We start from the raw sequence: 18664 nt of genomic DNA, 5'->3' as shown, positions 1-18664 counted from the left end.
TTTTTTTTTAGATAGCAACTATGAGTACAGTGGATCTCCTCTAACTCCTGCTGCTGCATGTTTTTGTTTTGTTGTTTGGATTTGTTTTAGTAATCCTACGTTTTTTATTCTTTTTCTTTTTTAAAAAGATTTTATTTACTTGATAGAGAGGGAGAGAGAGTGCAAGCATGAGAAGGGGAGGGACTGGGCTCTAGAGTGAGGATCATGACCTGAGCCCAGGCTTAACTGGCCGAGCCACCCAGGTGCTCCTGTTTTTCATTTTTTTTTAAATTTTTATTTATTTATGATAGTCACGCGGAGAGAGAGAGAGAGAGAGAGAGAGAGAGGCAGAGACATAGGCAGAGGGAGAAGCAGGCTCCATGCACCGGGAGCCTGACATGGGGTTCAATCCCTGGTCTCCAGGATCGTGCCCTGGGCCAAAGGCAGGCGCTAAACCGCTGCGCCACCCAGGGATCCCCTGTTTTTCATTTTATCTTGCTTTTTATCCACCAGTGTTTCCTTCCTTCCTTCCTTCCTTCCTTCCTTCCTTCCTTCCTTCCTTCCTTCCTTCCTTCCTTCCTTCCTCCCTCCCTCCCTCCCTCCCTCCCTCCCTCCAAGATTTTACTTTTTTTTTTTTTTTTAATTTTATTTATTTATTCATCAGGGACACACAGAGAGAGAGGGGCAGAGACACAGGCAGAGGGAGGAGCAGGCTCCATGCAGGGAGCCCGATGTGGGACTCGATCCCAGGTCTCCAGGATCACACCCTGGGCTGAAGGCGGCGCTGAGCCACCCGGGCTGCCCAGATTTTACTTTTTTTAAGTAAACAAACCCAACATGGGGCTCAAACTCACCATCCTGAGATGAAGAGCCACACCCTCTCCCCACTTAGTCAGCCAGGCACCCCCACTGTTGCTTTCATGACTCTTAACTGTCTTTTCAGCAGTGACCACTTTGTTCTCTTCCACTGAGACTTTCATTTTCGTGATGGTATTTTTTTTTTCTTTGTTCACTCTACCTGAATGCTAATTTTATTTTATTAAGAAAAATGGTGTTTCTTAGTATTTTTTCCCTGAGCTCTCCCTTTAATGCCTGCTCTTAGCTCTTGTGAGCCATTTGGGAGTGGGTGGGGGCTTGGGTAATCTTTGTTAAGGATCTTTAATCTGTTCTGTGACAGCATTTTTTTCTGTCCTGGGATCTTCATCTACCATGTTTTGCCTCAACCCTCCCTACTTCTTTCTTCCACTGGGTTGCAGCATTTTTGTTTAGACCCCATGCTGATTTTTTTGTTTTGTTTTGTTTTGATATACTCTATAGCACCTCTTCAGATGAAAAAGTATTGTAACTTGAAGCCAGATCATTGGGATTTGGATCCTGGCTTTGCCACTTACTAGCTCGGTGATTATTATTATTAGTATTTTTTAAGATTTTATTTATTTATTTGACAAAGAGAGGGAGCACAAGCAGGGGGAGTGGCAGGCCAAGGGAGAAGCAGGCTCTTTGCTGTGCGGAGAGACGGATGTGGGTCATGATCCTGGGATCATGACCTGTGAAGGCAGATTTTTAACCACCTGAGCCACGCAGGCACTCCACTAGCTCTGTGATCTTAAACAAGATAATTTAACCTCTCTGTGCCTCAGTTTTTTCTGTATGTAATGGGAATGATAACCTTAGGATTGGCGAGAAGATTCAGTGAATTAAATTGTTCAAAACTTAGACCTGTGATTGGTCCACAGTAAGTGCTATATGAATATTAACAATATAAACTTACCTGCACATTGACTTGCAATTAGAAAATGCACAGTTCTTCATAGAATAATTTAACATATTGCATATTAATTAACTACTTAAATCCTCCTAGTCATGCATAATGTCTGAATAGGAGGTGTGCATTCAGCAAAAATGTTTGTTAAAAAAATTGATGAGCTTTTCAGTGACTTTTTTTGGGAAGCTGGATGATAAATAATACTGCATATAATAACTTCTAATTAGCTTGCCTCAAAAATATTCACAGGGGACATGCTCAGGAAATACTTAGCGGTTTTTGCTCTGCATACTTTCGTCATACTTGGGTTTATATCCAGTATGGTTGATATTTGAAGGTCAGCAAAATTCTGACATTTTAGACTAAAAAATGTTGCCAGGTAGAGTTGAGAAAATAACCGTATTGTAGGCTGTTTTAGAAATGACAGGAGTTTGGTGCAGTTTGTTTCAGTGAGCTCAGATTTTTATGATTTTCTTTTGATGGCTCAATTAAAATAACCTAGCATTATATACCTTTTATACCTTTCTTTGTTTCTTTTGTGAGCATATTATCATTGACTGAATGAATCTTCAGTCAGTGAGCAGATAGTTCTTGAATACCTACCAGGAATACAGTGGTGACTAAATAGACGCACTCCCTGCCTGGATTAGCCGCAGTATAAATGTTAAAACAAATTACTGTAAATACGCGGAAGATTACAAGTGCCCTGGGTACTGGGATGAGGATAAACAGCTGCTGTGGGAATTTATAACAGGGAGACCTAACTAAAGTGTGGAGCCGGGTAAGGCTTTTCTGTGGAATTAACCTTTAAGCTGAGAATTAAAGGCTGAGTGGGACCTGGTGAGCTGAAGTGGGAGGGTCCAGACAGTGTCATCCTGACCTGGGAAGGGAGCATGGGGCCTGGAACACTCCGAGAGGTGGTCGGTGTTGCAGACCCACCCGGGCGAGGTGTCAGGGATGGCAAGAGGTGTGGGGAGAGGACGGCAGGGGCCAGAGCACCTGAGCCTTACAGGCCCTGTGAAGGGAATGGGGCCTTACCCTAAGGACGGTGAGACATTTGCACAGTTAAAGCCTGGGAGTGAGATAAATTCACATCGGCTGCTGTGTGGAGAATGAGTTGGAGAGGATCGGGAGTGGGTATGGGAGGCTAACCTGGGGCTGTAGTAGGAGTCCAAGCCAAAGGTGATAGCGACTTGAAATGGGATGGAGGGAGGGAGGATGGATTCAGGAAGGGTTTCAGAGGCGAAGTTCACAGGACTCGGTGGTTGACTTTATGTGGAGGTGAGAGCAAGGAGGAGGGTAGTGTCAAGGATGACTTCCAGGTCTCTGACAGAAGCACCTGGGAGGCTGTTGCTTCTTACTTGAGATGGGGACCAGTGGAGAAAGAGGAAATTTGGGGCATCTGTGAAACATCTAGATGATGCCGTCGAGTGGGAAGTTAAATACACGGACGTGAAACTCAGAAGTAGTTATCTAGATGGAAGAGATCAAGTTTGGGATGGTCAGCATAATGATGGCAAATTAAATCACAGAAGCAGAACGAAATTGCCTTGGGGATGTCTGCAGAATGGAAATGTTAAGCTGCACACATTACCACAAGCTTCTCTCCTGATTCAAAAATTGCTGTGCATATGTACATGCACACAAATCATACCTTCAGGATGTTTTATGTTTTGGAATGTGTACAACTTACTATACCGAGTCTGGAGTTGGGGCATATCATTAGAAATACAGTAGTTTATTCTTTCAACAGTGGTGCTGTGCTGTTAAAGGCAGGTGATTCACAGGCCTAAGTTACAGATTTCTGCTTTCAAATTGTGTACTTATTCTTTGCCGAGGCAGAAAAACAGGCAGGATGTTTTATAAATGCTATGACACAGGTAAGCATGGGAGGTTATGGAAGCAGACACAGAGTATGGGGCTATGATGAAGGAAAGCTTCCCCAAGGAGGTAAGACTTGAACGGAGCCCTAAAGATGAGCTGGCATTGGTAGGCACAGAAGGCAGAGAAGGGTCTCTCCCACCTGCTGTGCTGCCTCCTCCAGTTTCAGATGCTGTAGAAAGGTCAAGGCATGGGAAGACAGTAACGTCCAGCAGGCCTGACAGTTACAAGGTCAGTGGCACACTTGGGGACCCTCTAGCGCAGGGTATGAATTTGATTGTCTTAGCGTCCCCGTGCTTTGCATAACTCCTGGCACTTAGTGTTGCATCAGCTTTGGACAGAAGAGAAACACCTCCTTCTCAAAGATGACTGCAGGGGAAAGGCAAGAGCCCAGATCGCCGCATTCCCTCTACGGCTGAAGCGAGCTTACTGCAACTGTTCACCTGCGCAGGGAGGCCATGTGAGCTCCTCCAGCCCCAACAATCTTCAGTATTAATCTAGTGTTAGTGTTCTTATGTTTTAGTCTAGTCTTTTTCTTCTTTTTTTTAATGATTGGGTATATCATTTGTCAATTTTTTTTCACCCAGTAGTATGTCATCAGCATTTCCCTATGTCATTACAGTTTTTTTTTTTTTTTTTTCACAAAATAAAACCTTTTGGGGCGCCTGGGTGGCTCAGTCGGTTAACCATCTGCCTTCAGTTCAGGTCATGATCCCGGGGTCCTGGGATCGAGCCCCGCATTGGTGGGGAGTTGGCTTGTCCCTCTGCCTCTGCCTGCCACTCCTCCTGCTTGTGCGTGCACACACTCTCTCTCTTTTTCTAAAATGAATAAAATCTTTTAAAGACATAAATTACATCTTTTTTTTTTTTTCATCAGTTACATCTCACGTGGCTGCCAAATGTCTCATTTAGATGTTCATTCAAACACTTACTTGAGCATTTGGTTTCTTTTTTCTTTTGAAATATCTGAAAATTACAAAAAAAGTTGCAAAAAATATTACAGAGAGCTCTCATATAGCCTTCAGCTATTTTATGGTGGGTCTATCAGGTCTCTCCTTTGTAAAGCAACTCTTCTCCCCTCTGTAATTAAGAAACATCTTGTGAGCAGATACTTGAAGACTGTATAATACCCCATTTCTCAAAAGTCTACCCATTAATTTTAGCATCCTTTGATATTTCTTAGCCAAATTATTACTGAAATGGTCACCAAATGGTGACTTTCTAATTAGATTATTCCTTCTGCATTCATTAGTGGGCATTCTGCTCTGAGGGAGAGCTTTCTCCTCTCATTCATTAGGTTCTTAGTTAATGGGTTATAATCTATTATTATTGGTCTGAATTGCTCCTTAGCTGGCCATTAGGAGCCCCTCAAGCTGGCTCCTTTTTCCTTCTGACATGGTTTTACTCTGAGACTTTTCTTACTTCTAGGCACCTAGAAGTTTCCAGCCTCGGCTTGTTTATACTTTCTTTGCTTCAGCCTTGCTATTGGCCATTCTTCCAGGGATCCTTGGTTCCCATTAGGGAAGAATGGTATTTAAAAACCAAGGTCTAGGGGCACCTGGGTGGCTCAGTCTGCTAAGCATCTGCCTTCAGCTCAGGTCATGATCCCAGGAACCTGATGGAGCCCCACGTCAGGCTCCCTGCTCAGTGGGGAGTCTGCTTCTCCCTCTGCCCCTCTGTCTGCTCATGCTCCCTTTCTGTCTTTCAAATAAATAAATGAAATCTTAAAAAAATAAAATAAAAACCAAGACCTAGTTGCTAGATGTACATCTCCCTGTAATCGGAGCATGACTGCTGCCAGGCCCTTTTCAGTGACCAGAGCTGGGAATTTATGCATGTATTGCACACAAAGGCACACACTATCTTTACTTCTATTTTTATATCTTTTAAATTTAATTTTATTTTAAGGATGATTTTATTTATTTATTCATGAGAGACACAGAGAGGCAGAGACACAGGCAGAGGGAGAAGCAGGCTCCATGCAGGGATCCCGACGTGGGACTCGATCCCAGGTCTCCAGGGTCAGGCCCTGGGCTGAAGGCGGTGCTAAACCACGGAGCCAGCCGGGCTGCCCTATATCTTTTTTATATATCAAAAGCCATCCATTTACACCAATCCCTTCCACTTCAGTACACCCCCCAAATTTATTCCAGTTTTCCTGTTTGCACCTCCCTTCTCCATCATTGAGAAATCTGGCTCCTCTTAGCGTCAGTATATTTACTTACTTGGTCAATCCCAGTATTGCCTGTTGCCACACCCCCGGACCAGTCACGATGGACTGATGCCCCACATGTCCCTTCATTCCAGGTATACATGCCTGCCTTGATTGGTGCCTGAAGCTTAATGGCTTTTAGATTAAATTATTCAGAAAGGAACGTGGAGAGAGCGCCTTTTTGTGGTTGTATAATCCTCTCGTTTTGTGGTTATATAGTTCATTTAATCCCAGTGAAGGACTGACTTACTCTTATATTACAAATAGTGCTGCAGTGAACAGGTATGTGCATAAGTTGTTTTGAATTTTTGTCAGTGTATCTTTGGGATAGTTTTTTTTTTTATATTTCTTTATTTATTTTAGAGAGACGCAGAAAGATCAAGAGTGAGTACAAGCGAGGGAAAGGCAGAGGGAGAGAGAGCATCTCAAGCAGACTCCGTGCTGAGTGCAGAGCCTGATGCAGGGCTGGATCTCATGACTCTGAGGTCACGACCTGAGCCAAATCAAGAGTAGTACCCTCAACGTACTGAGTGACCCAGGTGCCCTTGGGATGGTTTCTTAATTTTTTATTTTTTTATTTTTAATTTTTATTTATTTATGATAGTCTCACAGAGAGAGAGAGAGAGGCAGAGACACAGGCAGAGGGAGAAGCAGGCTCCATGCACCGGGAGCCCGACGTGGGATTCGATCCCGGGTCTCCAGGATCGCGCCCTGGGCCAAAGGCAGGCGCCAAACTGCTGCGCCACCCAGGGATCCCTGGATGGTTTCTTAAAAGTGAAGTTATTGAGGTAAAGGGTAAAAGCATGTGTAATTTCGTTAGATGTGGTCTTTTCCTTTCCACTGCCAAGCAGTATGTGAGAGGACTGGTTCCTCTCACAGCCTCAAGCTTTTGTCCTAGCAATGAGTTTGAAATTTTATCTCTTTAAGAATCTCGAGATGTTGTTCTTTTCCTTGTCTTGAAGGTCTTGACTTATTTTAAGCTCTTCTTTGTATGTCATCCACTTTTAGAAATCAGTTTTCTCTTTGGGTGTTTGTTCTAACTCTTCATTTGAAGATCCTTTTCCATAATGGAAAAGATAGAAGTAAAATAGGTAATTAGTTCAGCCTTCTCTGTAATATTTGATATTTGCTGAATGGACAGATAAGTCAGGTGGCTGACTGATGGTTGTGTGTTGGCTGGAGCCTTAGGTTGGAGTCACTGTGTGGCTGTGGCAGTTCAGGTATCACATCTGCTTTCAGGACAGACAGAAGGAGGAGGGCCTGGTACCAGCCATCTTCCGAAGGGAAAGGCTTTCCAACAGCCACCTGCTTTTGTAGGCAGGCCACTTATACTTTAAATTTGTCTTCATTGGGAGCACTGGATATATAGTCCTTTGTGTTGCTAGAATTGCAAGTCTCTGAGTTCATTTGCAATTTGAAAACTTTGTTATTTGCATAAGTATAAAAAATTAAAAATAATAAATATACTAATAAATAGATTGTATAAAACACCCCCTCTACTTTTCAGTCTATGCATATTAAGTATGTACTTAATATGTAGCCTTAATTTTCAGTATTACTGTTGCCCTTGTTTGTTACCACCAGTATGAGGCCCTACGTAGATGTATATTACTATTCTACAACTCAATTTTTGTTTTCATTTAGCAGTATATACTAGACATTTCCCCCGTGGCAGGACATACAGCAGTGCCTCACTCTATCTAACCAATACATCATGGTCTATGCTTGTTATTCTCCTCCCCTCATTGATCCATTACCCACCTGTATCCTCTGTGCTGGTGACTGACCTTTACAGACAGCATCATCCCAGCTTCCTTGCCCTCTGGCTTCCAGTTGGAATCAGCTGATAAAAGACACTGACAGAGATCAAAGTGATGAGAGAAGTCAGAGCATTTCGTATCCCCCTCTGCCCCCTGGAGTGGCTGTGTCCCCCCCCCCCCCCCGCCCCCCAGTCCGCAGCACTGCTCCCGATGGCTGGGCTCTCTTCCACTGGAACCCTTCTGTCTTTTGTTCTTTTACCTCGAAGGCAGGAGTAGCTTCCTACTGTTGATGGTCCCTGGGTGCTTCACCACCCCTGGTTGGTTCCTTTAACTCTAATCACACAGCTATAAAAAAGTCCCATCATTAACTTCCTTTGGTTAATTCCTTTGCGAGTGCCATCTGTTTCCTGCCAAGACACCCACTGATAGAGATGTCATTGTGTAGACGTACCGTAATTCATTTCTTTGTTCACTATTGATGGACATTTGAAATTTTTTTCTTGTATTTTGTTCTTATAATGAGCATTGCTAATGAATAATCATATACATATCTTGTAAAGTATTTGTTGGAATGTTCCTGTAGGAAAAAATCACAGAAGTAGAAATAGTAGGTGGAGGTGCATGAATGTTGGAAATTTTAGTAGCTATTTCCCAGTTGCTCCTTCAGGAGTTTACCAGTTTACATTTCTACAATGTGTTTTTTGATTTTTTTTAATATAAAAAATTATAGAGGTATAGGGTGGCTGGGTGACACAGTCAGTTAAGTGTCCAACTCTTTATTTCAGCTCAGGTCATGATCTCAGGGTCATGAGATTGAGTTCCATGTCGGGTTCTGTGCTGAGTGCAGAGTCTGCTTAAGATTCTCCCTCTCTCTCTGCCTCTCTGGCTCATGCTCTTTCTCTCTCTCTCTCTCTTTTTTTTTAAGATTTTATTTATTTATTCATGAGAGACACAGGGAGAGAGATGCAGAGACACAGGCAGAGGGAGAAGCAGGCTCCATGCAGGGAGCCCAATACGGGACTTCATCCCAAGACTCCAGGATCAAGCCCCGAGCTGAAGGCAGCTCTAAACCACTGAGCCACCAGACTGCCCAACTCTCTCTCTCTCTTTCACAAATAAATAAATCTTAAAAAAAATTATAGAAGTAATACTTGCGGCTTAAAACAAATAAATTGAATTTTAGACATATATAAAAGGAAAAGTACTTCCCATTGTTTCATCGTGTTTCCTGGAGATAACCACATCACAGTTAGCTATGTAGCCTATCATGTTTTTTTTCTTTGCAAAATTTATATGCTTATCATAGAATAAATTCATATATAGATAAGGTAAATTCATTTATATATATGTGTATCTGTCTCTTTTGTGAGTGCATCTGTAGACTTTACTCTGTTCTATTGATCTATTTGTCTTTTCCTGTGCCAGTACTCATCTATCTTAAGAATTACAGCTTTGAGTTAGTTTTTTTTTTTTTTTTTTTTTAAGATTTTATTATTTGTCAGAGAGAGAGAGAAAGAGACAGCACAAGCAGGGGGGAGTGGCAAGCAGAGGGAGAAGCAGGCTCCCTGCTGAGCAAGGAGCCCGATACAGGACTCGATCCCAGGACTCTGGGATCATGACCTGAGCCGAAGGCAGACGCTTAACCAGCTGAGCCACCCAGGCATCCTTTGCATCAGTTTTCATATCTGATAAGGCAAATCCTCATCTAATTTTTTTTTTTTTTTTAATTTCTGGGCTCTTCTTGGGCATGAAATCTTCGGATTAACTTTAGATTTAAGTTAAACAAACAAACATGGGTTTTGCCTGGAGTCAGATTGAATTTATAGAGTACTGATATATTATTTCCAGTGCTGAAACTTCTCACTTAGGAGCTTATTATGTGTCTTTATTTATTCAGATCTCTTATGTTCGTTGGTGAAAATCTTGCCCGTTTCCTCCTGTTCATTTTTAGATATTTTACAGATTTTGTTGCCATCATGAGTGGAATTCTTCCCCTTATGTGTTCTCATCAGTTATTGCTGGTATAGTTTTTAAGAAGCTGTTGGTTTTTGTGGGGCACCTGGCTGGCTCAGTTGGGAGAGCATGTGACTCTTAACCTCAAGGTTGTAAGTTTGAGTGCCATGTAGGGTGTAGATTGCTTAAATAAATAAAACTTTAAAAATTTTTGTAAATTAATCTTAATAATCACCTACTTATTAGTTCTAATGGTTTTTCAGTTGATTCTCTTTGCTTTTCTAGGTGGACAGTTAAATCTGCAAATGATAACTTTTTATCACTTTATTTAAAATATTGGGGTTGAGGGTGATCCTGGGAAGTCTTCTTGGCTGATGTTCCATTTCAGATGAGCATCCATCAGATAATGTGCCATAGGTGCAAGCAGTGTGGCAGAGAATGTTCCAGACAGGCCTCGGGGAGAGAGAAATAACAAGGCTACGTTCCTATGAATTGGAAGATGACAGGCACAGGACACAGACAAGGTTGGGAGTGTAAGAGGTGGCTTGGAGAGTAAAGTAGGGGCGCAGTCAGAAGCTGCTAGACTCTAAGGGGCAATTCGTTTATTTTAAAGGGATTGAGGATTTACTGAAAGGTGTGTGAGGAGGAATGGCACCCCAAAGATGTCCATACCTGAATCCCTGGAATCCAAAAATATATTCCCTTATATGCCAGAAGGGACTTTGTAGATGCAATTAAGGCTATAGACCTTAAAATAGGGACATTATCCTGGATTCTTCAAGAGGGCCCAACCTCCTCATCACATGAGCCTGAGAAGCAAAGAAATTTCTCTGGCCGGACACAGAAGCAAAATGTGGTAGAGAGACTCAGGGTGAGAGAGACCTAACCCATTGTGGCTTAAGGGGGTTCCTTGGAAAACATGAGAAGGAAATACAGGAGCAGAGACTGTGTGATAACCAGCAAGGAGATGGGGACCCGGCTCTGCAGATGCAGGGAACTGCATTTGGCCAGTAGCTGGAATGAGTGAGCTTGGAGGCGGCTTGGCCTTAGGAGTCTGTAGAGCCGAGCACAGCCCTTGGTGCCCCCTTGGTCTTGGCCCTGGGAGACCCCATGCAGAGGACCCTGCTGAACCACACCTGGACTTGAGATAATATGTTCATGTTTTCAGCCACCAAGGTTGTGGTGTTATCACAGCAGCAGTGGAGAGGGGTTAAGGAGGAGAGGAATGTCAGATTTTGTGTTGCTAACAGACCAGTCCTGCTTCTGTGTGGAAAGTGGATTTGGGAGAGTGCAGTTTGGAGATGGGGGGAGCTTGTCTTTGGGGCCCAGTGGTGGCACGGACTAGGGTAGTGATGGGCGGGCAGGGGGTGTGATTGAGGGTTTATCTGGCAGAGTTGGAATTGCCAGAATTTGGTCATTGGCTGCTGGGAACGCGGGAGAGGAGGGACACTGGGGTGATCGCTGATTTCTGGCTTTGATACTGAGTGACTGGTGAAGCTGTTTTCTTAAGACCCAGGGCTAGCAGGTTGGAGGACACCATGTCAGGAATTCAGGTGGTTCTTCATTTGCAAATTCTCCTATGCACACTTATTTTAAGGTAGAGTATATCAACGAGATGATTGCTTTATCCTTTAAGACCTAAATTGGTTTTTTGTTTGTTTTTTGATTTTAGGTCATGTAGGAAATCGTAAATCATGTGAAGATGGGACTCTTGGTATTTGTACGCAATCTGCTGCTAGCCCTCTGCCTTTTTCTGGTACTGGGATTTTTGTATTATTCTGCGTGGAAGCTGCATTTACTCCAGTGGGAGGACTCCAGTAAGTATGGTTGCTCTAGCCTGCCCCCAGGAGAAGCCCTTCATGGAGCGGGCGGTAACTGGGGGTTCAGGGGGCTGCAGTGCTTTCATATTCTTCAGAGACTGGCAGTGAGAGGAAGCCACAGGCTCCTGGCTCAGATTGCCTGCCATTTTTGTTGCTGTAGGTTGAGAACTTTGATGTTTTTCAAAAACTGCATGCCATGGCATATCCTTTTATGATCGCAGTGAAAACATGCTAATCTGCAATAAAACCTCCAAACTCTACCAGTACTTCTAGTTTTTGAATGCAGTTCTTTTTAATCACTGTAGTGTATTGCCACTGCCATTTGTATTCATTGCCTTAGGGCTTGGGATTGAAGTTGGTTTTCTTCTGCCCTTAAAACGTTCACCTTTACCTATTCTTTGAATTTTCAGTTTTTAATTTGATATTGTCTTTGCTTTGTTTTCCCTAAAGAAAGTTCACCTGTCTAATTATTTTGCCCTCTGAATAGAATAATGGCTTTCCCCACCCCTCTTCCCCAGTAACTCCTAATCCCTTTATTTGGCTTGTAGTACCTGTGGCTTCTGTGTTACACAGTATTTCCTACGCAGCTTTCTGCACCCTTCTGACTTAGTTTCGATTCATCCAGCCTGGCTTCTGTGTTGTGGTTTTAGGCTTGTGGTTGAAGGGCTCACTTTGGGCGGCACTGACCTTGGCTTGTTCCCTTCTTGGATGCAGCTCGAAGTATCACACAGCGGCCATAAGTAGTTTTCCTTTGGCTTCTTTTGTCTCGTGGCTATCTGAGCTTGGTGCAGGAGACATTGGGTAGTGGGTCCTGATTCCCAGTGAATGTGATTTCTCTAAAATAGTTTTATTTTTACAAACAACAATTGGATACCAGTGTAGAATTTAGAGAGTCAGTCTCTAGGTGTGAGGTTAAAATGAGCTAGAGTGAGTTGGAAGAGGCAGCTGGCAGTTTGCCTGGTATAGTGTATTGAGACTGTAATATGGAAACCATTCCTATGAAATAGGCTCATTTATTTCTTACCTGGCTCAAACTCCTGAAGCAGTGTCAAGCCATTTTTTAAAATGTAGTGTTATGGTGCGCCTGGATGGCTCAGTGAGTTAATCGTCTGCCTTTGGCTCAGGTCATGATCCCAGAGGTCCTGGGTTTTAATAAAGTCTTTACAATAAGTAAATAAATAAAAATAAAACAATAAATTAAAGCTATAACACTATATTTTAAGGTAGTTGCTTAACCAGCTGAGCCACCCAGGCACCTCTTTTGTTTTATATTTAATGTTTACGTGCCTCTTAAATGCTCAGCTTATAATTTTTACTAATTACTTTGTGTTTCCAGAGTTATTTAAATTTCTCTGTTCGCTTATTTTTAAAATCAAGGAGACTACCCGAAATAAAGTGTTTGTATCACTGCAGTGCAAAATTCTGTAGTGAAAGGCATTGTCTGTGTCCATAATGGATAGATTCGTCTGTATCCATAAAACAGATAAAACTACATTCGAGGAATAGCTGTCTCCTTTTCGGTCGAGAACTATTGACCTGTAGACATAACCAAGAATTAGATAATATTTTCCTAGAGAAAGTTGAGAAGGACATTAACTTTGTGGAAGACCTATTATATGTCAGACTTTAAGCTAGCCAACTTACAAATTTAATTTACTTCTCACTCTAGCCATGACGAAATGCAGTTATCCTTGTTTCCCTGTTGAGCAAACTGAAGTATTTAATTAATTTACCTAAGTTACACAGCTAATTATTAGAGCCAGAATTGAATCTTGGTTTATTTTTATTTTTACACTTTTTTTTTTGAAATTTTATTTATTTGTTTTAGAGAGATTGAGCATGTGTGTGCAAGTGAGCAGGGAGGAGAGAGGCAGAGGGAGAGGGAGAATCTCTAGCAGATTCCACTCTGAGCACAGAGCCCTATGTGGGGCTCTATCTCACGACCCTGAGATCATGACCTGAGCCAGTATCAGGAGTAGGATGCTTAATGACTCAGCTGCCCTGGTGCCTGCTCCCCCCTGCCCCCCCCCCCCCGTTGTCTTTAAAACCTGTATCATTATGTTGTTGAAAAGTTCAGTAAGTACAAAGACTAAGAATTGGATTAAATTCTGATTGGTAAAAAGAGATGAGAAGGACTCAGAAGAAATAGTGGAGAGCATCAGGAGGGCGGTGGAGAAAGAAAAAGGAAGGAAAGTAAGGGGAAGGGCAAGAAAGTGCTCCAGAAGACAGAGGGGTTTATGACCTTGGAGGTGACGTGGCTGTCTGCCCACAGGGCTGTAGGCTTGCCTCAGTAGTTCATGAATAGCTGTCTGCTTTCCTTTGAGTGAGTTATCAGCTGACTAACCACCATTTGCATCTTTCTCTTATTCCGACTCCCAAGCCTTTCAGATACTTGAGTTTGAATAGGTTGTTTTAGACTATCTTACTATAGCACATTGTTCCCTGTGCCGTCACATCAGAAAGCAGGGTAATATGACTAACTCTGATGGCTTACCCAGGCGAAGAAGGGACCTTTACTCCATTCACAGAGTCAGCCTGAGGGTGCTCCCTAAGGCAGATAGGTGCCTGTTGAGGGAGATTTAGGCTGTGGTTAATACTGGTGCTGCTGCCAATAATGGGAATAGTGACTTAGTGTCTACTCTGTGTCCGCCCTGTCATGGGAACAATACACATTCCAACTTTCACTGGATCCTCGGACTTTAGACTGACCATGACTGTCCTGTCCCACAGATGTGGAAGCTGAGGCTTCAGAGAAGCTCAGTAAGAGTGTTTATGTCTTTCACACGAGGACATTTACAAGTTTGAAAAATAAATGTCTTTAGCATTACATTTCTTTAGTTTTTATACTTTTTATGACTTACCAAATTCATGTATTAGAATTCCTTCATAGTGGTAGTGGTAGGGGGTCTAGAGATTTCTATCACTAAATTATTCATTTTCTAAGCAGTTTATTCCTGTTATGGTCCATGTGCTGTTCTGTGTAAACAGCATGTAAGATGGACGTAGACCTGTGTACTTGTAGCCCTATAACATGAGAAAGAAATAAAATAGCACTTCTGTGTTGTGTTCTAAAACAGATGTCTGTATGAAATGCCATGTTGGAGCATGGAGTCCCCTCCAGATGGAAAATTTTATTTTTTATTTATTTATTTTTTTTTATTTTTTATTTTTTTTTTTTAATTTTTATTTATTTATGATAGTCACACAGAGAGAGAGAGAGGCAGAGACATAGGCAGAGGGAGAAGCAGGCTCCATGCACCGGGAGCCTGATGTGGGATTCGATCCCGGGTCTCCAGGATCGCGCCCTGGGCCAAAGGCAGGCGCCAAACCGCTGCGCCACCCAGGGATCCCCAGATGGAAAATTTTATGATTTTGTTAATCCCGAGACATACTGTGGCAGGATGCAAACTGCTTTGTTTTGAGCAGGTTAGAGCTAGCTATGTGTGGTCAAGTCTTGGTCAGATTGCTAGGACTTGGGTCAGATGCTCAACCGAAAGGCTTTAAGTATAAGATTGATCTAGTTATTAACCTGTTTTCAAATTAAAAAAAAAAAGTTTTTTCTTTATTAAGTAGGCTCCAAGCCTAGCAGGGAGCCCAGTGCAGGGCCTAAACTTATGACCCTGGGATCGAGACCCAAGCTGAGATCAGGAGTTGAATGCTTAACCAACTGAGTCATCCAGACACCCCTCAACCTGTTTTTAAAAGTCCTGTAGCTTGGGGTGCCTGGGTGGTTCAGTGGGTAGAACATGTCACTCTTGATCTCTGGGTCATGAGTTCAGCCCCACATTGTACATTGGAGCCTGTTTCAAACAAAACAACCACAACACTGAGATACCACTATATACCTATTAGAGTAGCCAAAATCCAGAACACTGATAACACCGCATGCTGGCAAGGTTTGGAGCACCAGGAACTCTCAATCATTGCTGGTGGGAATGCAAAATGGTACAGTGACTTTGGAAAACAGTTTGGGAATTTCTTATAATACTAAAGATAACTCTTTAGTATTAACTAAGCAGTATTAACCCAGCAGTCACATTCCTTAGTGTTTACTAAAAGGAATTGAAAGCTTATATTCACAAAAAAACCCTGCATACAGATGTTTATAGCAGTTATATTCATAATTGCCAAAACTTGGAAGCAACCGAGATGTCCTTTAGTAGTTGAATGGATAAACTGTGATAGGTCCATACAATGAAATGTTATTAAGTGCTAAAACTAAATAAACTATCAAGTTATGAAAAGTTATGGAAGAGCCTTACATGCATATTTTTAAGTGAAAGTAGCCAATCTGAAAATGCTACATACTGTGTGATTCCAACTATATGACATTTCTGGAAAAGGCAAAACTATGGGGACAGTAAAAAAGATTAATGGTTGGCAGTGAAGGGAGTGATGTACAAGCAAGTCATAGAGAATTTTTAGAGTGATCAATCTGTATGGTATCATAATGATGAATATATTTTGGTACTTTTGTCCAGACACATAGAATACACAATACTAAGCATAAACCCTTACGTAAACTGTGGACTTTAGGTAATTATGATGTGTCAGTATAGGTTCATCACTTTTAAAAGTATACCACTCTGATGAGGGATATCAATAATGGGGGAGGATATACATGTGTGGGGGCTGGAGATATATGAGAAATCCCTGTACTTTCCCCTCAATTTGCTGTGAACCTAATACTGTTCTAAAAAAAAATAGTCTTGGGGCACCTGGATGGCTCAGTTGCTTAAGCATCTACCTTCAGCTCAGGTCATGATACCAGGGTCCTAGGATCGAGCCCCACGTCGGGCTCCATGCTTGATGGGGAGCGTGCTTCTCCTTCTCCCTCTCCTGCTCCTCCTGCTTGTGAGTGCTCACTCTCTCTTTCTCTCTCTCTCTCTCTCTCTCTCTCTGTGTCAGATAATTAAATAAAATCTTAAAGTCTTAATAAAAAAGTACTGTAAAATTATATTTTATGTATGTGTGTACATGTATACACACATAATATGATAAAAAATATATGTACATATCTTTAACTCAATGAACAAATCAACACAATCTTGGAAGGAATTGGGTGTACTTCAGTTTTTTCATCTTCAAAATGGAGACAAAATACTGACATTTCCCTTGGCTCTGATGCTTTATTCAGGTCAGGCATTGTAGGAGAGTTGGGCAGTTGTCTCCTATCAGTAGACTTAATACCTGTGGTCCATTTCATGGAAACTTTACATATTTTACTATTTTTATCTATTTGTATTTCATAAAGTGGATATTTTATAGGAGTAGGATTAATTTCTTATGAGACCTTTAAAAATTCATACTATCATGTTTATCATTACAGCAACTCCTCTGTGTTCTTGCCTATATTTACAAAAGATCATAATTGGAGAGATTATAAAATATGCATTATTGATCTGATTACTATGGAGAGTACCATCTGGCAAGTAAGTTGAATTTTGGATCTGATATTGGGAGAAGGGTAGATTCAGTTTGACTTAATAGACCTAGGAAATTATATTAACTATTAATTTTCCATCTTAAAAATGAAATAGAGGCTGGCATTTTTAGCTTGTAGCTGAGGGTCACCCTCTGCTTCTTATGATAAAGGCATAACTGGTATTGGGCTAGCCTCTCTATATTTCTGAAACTGGACAAAATAAATGAAGCAACTCTTGTCAAGCAGTGGACAGTAGGCAGTATAAAATTTAGTCCCTAAGGAAAGGAAACTTGTGAGGTGAGCTCCATGGTTCTCTTTGGAGAGGGGGGAACAGTTTCCCAACCTTGTTCAGAAAGCTGGAATCTAAACACTGCAGTGCTTCCACTTGGCTAACAAGGCAGAGATCAGACTTCAGGGCAGCTGAAGTGGTTGGAGTCCATGAGATGGGTCATCACCGAGTAGGAAATTGTTCAGAGACAGGGTCTTGGAAGTCTGGGGGCAGAGGCAGTTCCTGGGAGTCTGTAGCTGGGGACTGGGCTGTATAATATGCACAGGGCAAAACCATCTGAGTATAACCATCTACACAGAATGGGAGTGGAGGTCAAGCAGTGTTGTGGGCAGCTGAAGAGTCAGGGACTTTGAAGTGATAGCCCTGCAGAGTGGAGAAATCTCATTAATACTTTACTACCCTTGGCATGAAGGTGCTAGAAAGGCCAGGCCTTAAGAATAAAGAATAAGATCTACTCAAGACTCACCCTAACAAGAGTATAACCAAGCCCCTGCAATGCAGATTTTGAATGTTGGGTCCCATCAAGTTAGAGAAGTAAAAAATACCATGGATTTCCTCAGATACACAAAAACATAGCGTAGACTCATTCCTACACAAATTCAAGGTGGTCAGGCAGTAATTGAACAACCTGTTAAAATACACATCAAAAGGAGAGAGTCCAAGATGGCAGAGTAGGAGACTTTAGTTCCGTCTGGTCTCAGGAATTCAGCTAGATAGCTATTAAATTATTCTGAACACCTGTGAACTCAACCAGAGATCTAAGAAAAGAATAGCTAGGACTCTACAAATAAAAAAGCGACCTCTTTCTGCAAGGTAAGAAGTGCAGAGAAGTGACTCTGAGGCGATATATGGGAAGGTAAACCGCAGAGGGGAGGGAGCCTCTGGCAGCAGAGCACCAGTTCTAAAATCAGAACTTTTAGAAGGCTGCTCTGGTGCAGGACATCCTGGCCTGGAAGGTGCTCAGGCAGTGAAGCGGGAGTGGAATCCTAGGTGGGACAGTGTGGTCTCAAGATCCCTGAGGTCATAGGAAGATGGGGGTGGGGGTGTGCCTGAGTGCAGCGAGTTCCCAGGCATCGAATCGGGAAGCTAGCTGCAATCAAGGAGCCCAGGAGTGGGCTCTCAGCCAGTGGGGGGCGTGGGTGGTGGTGGAGCATAAACCACGAACTGCTGTCTGATTAGGGGCCCAGCTGGCAGCAGAAGCAGGGAGACACCCCCCCCTTCTTCCTTCTGGAGGAGCAGTGTGAGAGTGTGCTGCAGGAGTCTGCAGGGTTTGGGGACTCCAAATGGAGTTGTGTGCCTGAGATAGAGATGCTGGGTCACAGGTTGGGTGAGCAGAGACAGAGACCAGGGAGACAGGAGTGACTGACTGCTTTTCCCTGAGGGTGCACTGAGGAGTGGGGCCCTGAGCTGTAGGTTCTGGGGCTGGAGATTGGGAGGCTGCCCTTTTCATTCTCATCCTTTGAAGCTTTGTGGAAAGCCTTCAGGGAACAAAAGCCACATAGAGCAATCCCAAGCCGATTACTTAGCCTGGCCCCCTGGCAAGTTACAGTTCCGCCTGGGGCAAAGACACCTAAGAATCA

General features: G+C 42.6%; 1 protein-coding gene across 11 annotated transcripts in view; it reads left to right on the top strand.

Annotated features, from left to right (window-relative positions):
• ST3GAL3 (ST3 beta-galactoside alpha-2,3-sialyltransferase 3) overlaps positions 1-18664 on the top strand; it is a 198832-nt gene that overhangs the window by 14565 nt on the left and 165603 nt on the right. For 8 of the 11 annotated variants that reach the window (XM_072772568.1, XM_072772563.1, XM_072772557.1 and 5 more), the window contains exon 2: positions 11223-11367. In XM_072772568.1, coding sequence (XP_072628669.1) covers positions 11253-11367 — 115 coding nt within the window. In that variant the 5' untranslated portion in view covers positions 11223-11252. Of the gene's footprint in view, positions 1-11222; positions 11368-16699; positions 16803-18664 lie in introns of those variants that run through there. The other 3 variants (XM_072772566.1, XM_072772558.1, XM_072772565.1) reach the window with 2 other exon arrangements.

Source organism: Canis lupus, chromosome 13 (assembly GCF_048164855.1).
Source record: "Canis lupus baileyi chromosome 13, mCanLup2.hap1, whole genome shotgun sequence".
Taxonomy (NCBI): domain Eukaryota; kingdom Metazoa; phylum Chordata; class Mammalia; order Carnivora; family Canidae; genus Canis; species Canis lupus.
This window is presented reverse-complemented; position numbering and strand designations above follow the sequence as displayed.